This window comes from Sphaeramia orbicularis, chromosome 16, assembly GCF_902148855.1.
Source record: "Sphaeramia orbicularis chromosome 16, fSphaOr1.1, whole genome shotgun sequence".
Classification (NCBI taxonomy): Eukaryota; Metazoa; Chordata; class Actinopteri; order Kurtiformes; family Apogonidae; genus Sphaeramia; species Sphaeramia orbicularis.
The window spans coordinates 59,531,710-59,540,153 of record NC_043972.1 but is presented as its reverse complement, the minus strand read 5'-3'; the positions used below and the strand labels follow the sequence as shown (position 1 = coordinate 59,540,153).

At 40.1% G+C, this 8,444-nt stretch overlaps 1 protein-coding gene across 1 annotated transcript; it reads right to left on the bottom strand.

Annotated features, from left to right (window-relative positions):
* Positions 1–422: 422 nt before the first annotated feature.
* On the bottom strand, positions 423–2,963 carry LOC115436378 (induced myeloid leukemia cell differentiation protein Mcl-1-like). Its single transcript, XM_030159240.1, has 3 exons — positions 2,336–2,963; positions 1,492–1,742; positions 423–1,345 (listed from the first exon to the last, which is right to left on the bottom strand). The coding sequence occupies exons 1-3, from the start codon at positions 2,850–2,852 to the stop codon at positions 1,229–1,231; spliced, it is 885 nt and encodes a 294-aa protein (XP_030015100.1). The 5' UTR covers positions 2,853–2,963; the 3' UTR covers positions 423–1,228.
* Positions 2,964–8,444: the final 5,481 nt, after the last annotated feature.

Genomic DNA, 8,444 nt, shown 5'->3' with positions numbered 1-8,444 from the left:
ACTTGGTTTTGCCACACATCTCTAAAAGCAAGCGGGTGCAAAACTCAGCACTGAGGAAGTAGACAGTGTTATGCAATTTTGAGGATGTAGTGAACCGTTCTTGACGTCAGCTCTCAGTGTAGCCCCAGCAGTGTTGTTGTGCACCATGTCTTTGCAGATAACACACACACACACTGCAGAGCTGTGGCTGCACGTACGCCAAATGAGACGACGGTGCACTACCGCGGCCTCAGCAGATTTCTAGGAAAGTGCAGCCAAGGCGGCGTCTTTTGGTTGTAGTGTGAATAAATAGACATCAATGGCTGACTTACACGTATACAAAAAAAAAGGCCAGGTGTGGGGTGAACCGAGCAATAAGTTCAAGTCAACACTACGGTCTGCTGTGGCAACAATCCCATAATAGAAAGACAAATACCCAAAGGTCAAACCATGCAAATTATGTTGTTTTATTAACTATGAACAAAATTCTTAATTGCTGTACATATAATATTAGCTTACAACTGGATCATTACCATCAATCATTTTAAGTGTTCTCATTTGAAACATATTTGATAGATAGCCTTCCTCACTTATTTGTAGCTTTGAATAATTTCTTGGATCATATACTGCTCCACATTAGAGTCCTTTGTTTAGTTCAGCTGCATTTGGTTGCTCTTTTCTGCTACTGCCAAGTACGTACAGGAACAAGGAAGTGGAGCAACACATGCAAATCCACCCACCACCTCCTCTGACAGGGCTGGAGTTAGTGCACAAAGGATCCAGGGCTTATGCGCAGACTTTATGGAAATGGGCTTCAGGCCTGCATGGGGGGTGCAGCCTTTCCTTAATGCTTTGGGGCCAGCTTATCAATACAGCCAAGCCTTAAAATATGTGTGATCTCAAAGTAAACAGAATCAAGAGCAGATATCAGGTCAACTGACAGCCTAAGAAAGTTTTAATTTGCATAGAGACATTTTTGACATTTAATAAAAAAATAAATTCCTTTGTAAATTAAATACAACCTAATTGAATGTTGACTGTTGGAAACTGATGTCCATCTCCGTTTTCTCATATATCCACAAAAAAAAAGTTCTTATCAAGGGCTCAGAGTTGGAAGTGTACCACCGAGAAAGAGTGATTCTTTCATTTCCGTTCTGTGAAGTCCAAACCCACGATGGAAATGCGCTGATAAAACAAGATGAAGTCCCAATCTTGGTCAGACAAATCAGTCTTAGACAGTCCAAGAAATTCACCTGATTAACATGGCCAGTGTTGCCCCAATACCAGCTAATCCAGCCACGGTCATCAGTGTGTTCCTCACTGTTGATTCTGGGTCTGATACTCGGAAGAACTCTACAAAGCCGTCCTGAAAAATGAAACAGAATATTGTCCAAATACTGGGATACAGTTGTGTTTCATGGTGACACATCCTACATTACACAACAACAGCAGTTGCGCAACCACTCATTTTGGGCTATTTCCCGTCATACACTCATTAGTCATGATTCTTACCCAGGAGTTGTTTTTGAGCAGCCAGTCTCGCTGATCAGACAGCAGATATGCTGAAATCTCTTCTCCCACCAGCTCCACACAGTTTTCCCTGCCTTTCTTCTTAAGATACTGACACACCACTGCCCCGAAGGCCACCAGGCTGGCAACACGACCCCAGTTCGTGGTCCCATCTTCAAAGAGACTTGTTGCTACTGCACTTACGAACCTCATATCATCTCCTCTGTCATCCAATGACAATTTGTTGATCATACCTTAACAAAATAAAACAGACCAGAGTGAGAAACGAAAAGGCCCCTGGCTTACATTCTGTTACAACGAAATATAGGAACATTCTGTGAGGATAAAGGAGTTGGACACAGCAAAAGCAGCAGTTACTTTAAACATGGGCTGTGTTGTAAGGCTCACCAATACTTATTATCATATACTACACATATTGTGCATACTGTAATATATGACATAAGACACTTTTTATTAATCATTTACTACTTTGCCACTCTTGTCTCTACTAGTACTTTTATTGTGTGATTATTAAGCTATATAATTACATATTGTGCGTATAATAACACTGTATAGGAATATAATTGATTGTTTTTAATAGTTTTTAGTTATGTTATTGTTTTGCTTTTTTCTAGAGTGTATATTTGGTGTTTGTGCTGCTTTTGGAACCTCAATTTCCTGAGGGCTCTGCCCAAGGGATCAATAAAATTCTATTTAATCTAATCTAATCTAATGTTATCTAGAACTGGAGCTGAAGGGAAGGGGGGGGGGGGGTTAGCATAGCATTAGCATAAGTGCCACGAGAGCCGTCTGGGAACAGGGCTCGTGCTCCGTCCTCGTCACTTACCATTGTATGCGTATCTGTGTTTTTCCAAAAGGTCCTCCACAACTCTTTTCATTGTTGATAGTGCTTCGTTTTGACTCCACCGAGGTTTCGAAACTCCTGTAAAGACTTTGAGGAAGCCGATAATAAGCTGCCTTGTGTCGGCCTCCAGGACTTCATGTCCCGCCGGGCAGCTGGGCACGTCCGGCTCCAGGGACTGGAACTCCGGCGTACAGGGCAGAGAGCCGTCCGCGTCCGCCTCATCCCGGTCCTCCTGAAGGCTTTTGGGTAAGTGCTCGTTCTTTGCTTTCACTCCCAGATTGTTGGGTCGGTGCTGTGGATTGCTGTTCCGAGAGTCCAAGGCCGAGGCCCGGTTGAACTGGGCTGAGTCCCGGATAAACTGGGCTGAGTCCTCTGCTCCGAAAGGATCCGCGACTCCATTTTGATGAAGCAAAGAAACACTCATGATTCCAAACGCAGTACGCTTTGATGGGGGAATAATATTCATCTTAATCAGTAACTTTAAACTCGCGATTAACATTAATTGGTTAGATTCAAAATGAAAGGTAAACTGCTAAGTTGTTCAATAAAAACTACCCTCCCCTACGGTCGAAACCCCATGGCTGCTTCAGGTCGGTCGGAGCAGAGCGGAAGTTACAAGCCTATTCAAAGACACCACGACCCTCTGCGTCCTGCGTCAGCCCTACGTCACTGGCACGCCCACTTCCGCTTTCCACAATTGTCCATTTCTTTTCTTCTTTTTTTTTCTTGTTAATTTTATTTTTTAACCAGCGTATACGTGTTATGGACATAAAAACGAGAAGTTAGGGATACTTACTTTGACATAGTGGTTAAATCTGGGCAAAACCCGACACAAGGTTTTATTCTGTTCTACGGAATTACCTTTGTATTTTTCCATGACATCATGAATTCAAATGGAAGTTACCGGAACACCAGAAATATTAACGTAAAAAATGTACGACGTAAATACCAACATCAACAAATAATAAATATAGAATTGAAGCAATGTCCGAGCATGAAACAATTAAAATGAGGTACAAACACATTACGTTTAAGAGATGAGATTGAGATGACAAGGATGTATAGGTTTATATGTGATATTATATATATATATATATATATATATATATATATATATATATATATATATATAGATAGATAGATAGATAGATAGATAGATAGATAGATACACACACACACACATATATATGCATGTGTATATATCTGTGTACGTATATATGTGGTATTGTGTTATGTGTTCATGTAAATCATATTTCTTAATAATATAGTCAAACTAAATTATTGAACTATACGCATCAGGCGTTAGAGTACAGATATGTTCAGACTAGGAAGCTGTGTTGTCAATTATTTAAGGAGAAGGGGTGGGAGTTTATAAGTTATGTCTGATGCTTTAATGTTTTGTTTGTTTATATATATATATATATATATATATATATATATATATATATATATATATATATATATATATATATATTTTTTTTTTTTTTTTTTACAGTCATATTCGAAATAAACACTTAAGTCAATCAATACTAATAAAGCCAATGTAAGCGCAACATTTTAATATTCCAGGCGGTGTTGTTAAAAGCTCCTGTTATCTATCTTGGTCAGTGCCAACTACATTTGTGCATATATTCTGTATCACATGCTGTCAGTTTGTTCCACACACTGCCCACTTTAAATCACAAACATTGCAGCAAGCATTTTAAAAAGTCAACGCAGAAAAAAACATACTGTTTTATAATGAACATACTTCTGTTTAGATGAATGACATGGATCAGTTCAGTCATGTTAAGTAAACATTAGTGCCTGTAAAATGTCACACAGGCGTCACTAACTCTACAAGTAGCACAAAGCAAATACAGACCATGAATATCTGCCTTCTGTTAGTTCCCATTCTGGAAAATACTGGTAACTTCCAGTTTCAGTGAACGGCCGCGACGGAACAAAATACCTTTGCTTCCCCCTAGTGGGAAACAAAGGCTTGTACTCCCTTTGACCATTTTTGTCCAGAACTCACCAAGTACAGTCTCCAACACTTCCAGTTAAGGACCTTTCTGTTCAACTTTACAGACACATCAATAAGACACAGCAAGAAAATCTTTTTAATGTAAAAGTTTATTTCAAATACTGACAAAAATCCTCTCACCGCCTCACACTCAGCTGAAACATTCTGGTACTTTCTGAAGTCTTGAAATCATTCCTATGTTCTCCTATCATCCTCTTAGCGTGTAAACCCTTTTATGATTCTTTTCTTGGAAGCGAGGGTGCCTCTGATTTCCCTGCAGTTATTTTGGGCCAGGATGAAATATACACATATTGCAATTAGAGAACACATGAAAAAAAATTTTTTAAACAGAAACATTTACTTGCAAAAAACAATAAGATAATAGATAAGGTAAAAGCAGCACAAAAGTACTTCAGAGCACAGAGCCTGTCATTTCTTTATACATTCTGGCACATGTTTAATCATAGCTGAATGAGAGACACCCTGTGGCTGGGGTTTGTTCATCCATACCCTGGTAAACAACTGCTCCACAACAGACATCAAGCAGCTTTCAAGGACTCCTGTCACTGTTGTGCTGTCGGACACCATTGTAGCTTATTCCTTTTAAAACTGTTTCCATGTTAAAGCTGAAGGTGGCAGGTTACAACAGGATGTAACGGACCTGTCCCTGTCATCCAGAGTAAAATAAAGCAGTACAGAGTTTCCTTGAAAACTCTGCTCAGACTGTGAAACTCCACAAAGCAACATTAAGCTTTTATGGTTCCAATTCCATTTGATCACAGTCTCCAAACTGAATCAACTTTGGCTGGAGGAGCCATAATAAAAGTGTAAATGGAGTTACCCAGGGTGGAGGAGAACGGGACTAGAGTCATACGAGTACAGCCGTGACCACAGGGGCTGTTTACAGGGCATCATCTCATAGATTTGTCTTTGAATCAGCAGCATTTACACATATTTTCATATGATACAGATTCACAAAGCCTCTGCGATACAATAAGACAGAGCAGAAGTAGTGTCAAACGGAAAAGGAGAGAGGAACCACTGAATCAAAAACAGCGGAGGCTTTGAAAGGGTGAAAACCAGCGAGGGGGGTCAAAGGACATGAACCTCCCTGTCCTGCTTCCATCTATTTACAGCGGCTGGAACCCAGAAAAGCAGCGCATTCACAGCACAGTCGCACTCATCCCACTGAAAAACTGGACTAACTCAACAAATGTGGAGTGAGGCTGACGGTGTGATGGTGCATGCACAGCCTACCTGGTGGAGATGCACGGTGACTAAAGTTCCCTGAAGCAGTTTTATACAAGGACGAGAATGTTTATCAATGAGCTCCAGCATCCAGTGACCAACGGCACAGTCAGCCTGCATCACTACATCACCCAAATACTACATCCTGTCACCAGTATTTCAAAATAAAGTCTGTTCTATCTTTTACTCTGCTATCGACTCATTTCTCATTAAATAAGGAGATATTTTCTTTTGGACAGTGTGTAAATATACTCCAAGGCTGTTGCTAGGTCATTAGCATTTTTTTCCCCAAACAAGTTGAATATGAAAACACATAAAAATATACTTCAAGGAAAAAATATAGTAACCTCTCAACCTTTTTTTGTCCAATTGCACTTTTACTTAACAGAGGTACATGACAATGAAACAACCTAAACAACACTAATAAGTGTTGGACCTTTGACTTGCTGCTAAAGGGAGCTGGTTTAATGAGAGCCTAAACTGTGCGATCTGTGGACGTCTGCTTCACAACAGTCATTTTCAACCTTTTGTCATCTCCATTTGTCACTTTAGATCTTCATTTTGAGTCTGTAAGTAAGTCGAATATGGAAGGTTTAAGGAAAGAGCAGTTGTATGAAGAACTGGAAAACTCCAGACCTTCATGGAATTGTCTTGCACACCTACAGACACAAATGACACGTTTTTGTATTCTGTTGTGACAAGTTTGTCTTCTATTCAATAAAAAAGTGCGATGAAAAGAGACCATCGGTTAAAAAAAGCTAATGTTGCTCCCTAGTATCTGCTGCTAAGACCCAAACAGTTATGTATTTGATGACAAGAATGTTTTAATATTTCTTGACTAAACACCAAATGTAAGGTTTCTATTAATTTTCTTTAAACTGCAGTACATTGCTTCTAAATACTGGTGACAGGAAGGAGCGTTTGACCCCGTCTGTAGCAGTCATCAGGTTTGTGGACCAGGTCACACCACCGACCTCTCAGACGTTGAACCACATGAGCAGGTGGACTCAGACTCATGCTTCCACCCTGCCCTCACCGGCTTTTAGTCAACCTCTTTGCCAAGCGTTGGGGGATGGCACACCCTGCAAGCATGTGGTTTTCCACTTTGAGCCCACGGTGAGAGTGTTGGGACCTGGGTTGGACCCTGTGCTTATCAGGTTGCTTTGCTGTTTACCCCTTTGACAACCCTGAGATCAGTGTGTTCAGTGTTTCACTTTGGGGAAAAAAAGCACATGGATGAACATGTGTAGAACACAGCGAAGATAACAGGTGGGATTCTCTATCCAAAGGAAGTGTTTACAATGAGTTATCCAAAAAAGTGCAAACTGTCCAGGGACCCCATGTGTCCAATAATCATATATATCTGTCTTACAAACATTGGTGGTAGACACACCAAACTGCTAGAATCATTATTTCTTGGTCATACACGCAAAAAAAAAAAAAAAAACGTATTTGATGACTGAATGTCCAGACTATGGTTATGTTTATATTTTAATCTAATCTTTGTGATTGGTGATCACAGCTATTTCAACATATTGGCAGAAATGTAACATCTGAAGGAGGTGGTGAGACAGGAGTTCAAACATCCTCTAAGTGTTCACATCTCCACTGGATTGGGCTGCTGCTGTGGTCACATTAAAGGGAACAACGTGGAACCATAGTATCTGAACTGAACTCATATAAACTATTTGAATGTGCATGTGACAGATCCCATGTTGAGTTGATTTAGCCCTATGGTTTCCTGTAGATCACACTAGCTTGTCTAGTCCTCAGTGTTTATTGCACATTTCCAGGTTGTTTGACTCTTATTTACACTAAACATAAAGTCTATTGCAGGGTGTGTCAAGCTCCCCCACAGGTCTTTCAAGGCTCAGAGTAAACATTTCTTGATGCAGCTCAGTAGCAACCAAACTAAAACTGAGCTCAGAGGCTGGCAGGACTTGTGGAATTGAAAAATAATACAGTCATACACTGAGATGACTCTTGCCAACCTTGAGCGCATGTGCATGGATTGTCAGGAGAGCAAAAAGTCAAAGAAGGCAAGAAAAATGTAGCATTTCAGGTTACCTGTCTCTTTTGATGCTTTCTAACAGATGCCACCCCCACCCCCCACCAGAACACATTTGAAGTTTCTGTTTTGTTACAATCATGCAGTGTTTTTAAAGAGAGAACAGGAGGAAAGGGACCAGAGAATTAAAGCCACATGACTTTTAAAGTGTTGTGTGGTGAAGCAGCAGCAGCTGACCTCAGGTTTAATTCAAGGGTAAAACCACATGACCATCGGGCTGGGCGGCCTGGCAGTCCGACGGCCTCAGGGAGTGCAAAGCTGCAGTGGGCCTTACGTTTTTTGGCTTCATTAGACAAAAACTGCATCGCTGCCTTTATGCATATTGTAAGTTCAATTATGTGGACTTTATTTCCAGGGTGTGGAGCAGTTTGCTCATAGGTGTTTTCAGACCTGTAGGACAGGGGCCACATTCAGACCAATATGATCCAAAGTGGGCTGCACCAGTACAATAATAATACAATAACATCGAGTAGTTTTCTCTGTTATAGAGTGAAAAAAGTAAAATTATATTATGAAAATGTTTACATCTACAAACTATCCTTTAAAAAAAGTAAACATGAGCAAGCATGACCTACCTGAAATTTCTCAAGAAAAATAAGTGCAATTTTAACAATATTCAGATTATCTTTTACACATGTACATTACAATGTAGAGATCACAGTGGATCTACAAACACACATTTAAAAACAGGCAGAATATTGGTACAGTTACACTTCTCTAAAGACATTTCAGGTTGTTCATATTTGTTCAAGTTATTCACATTTATTGTA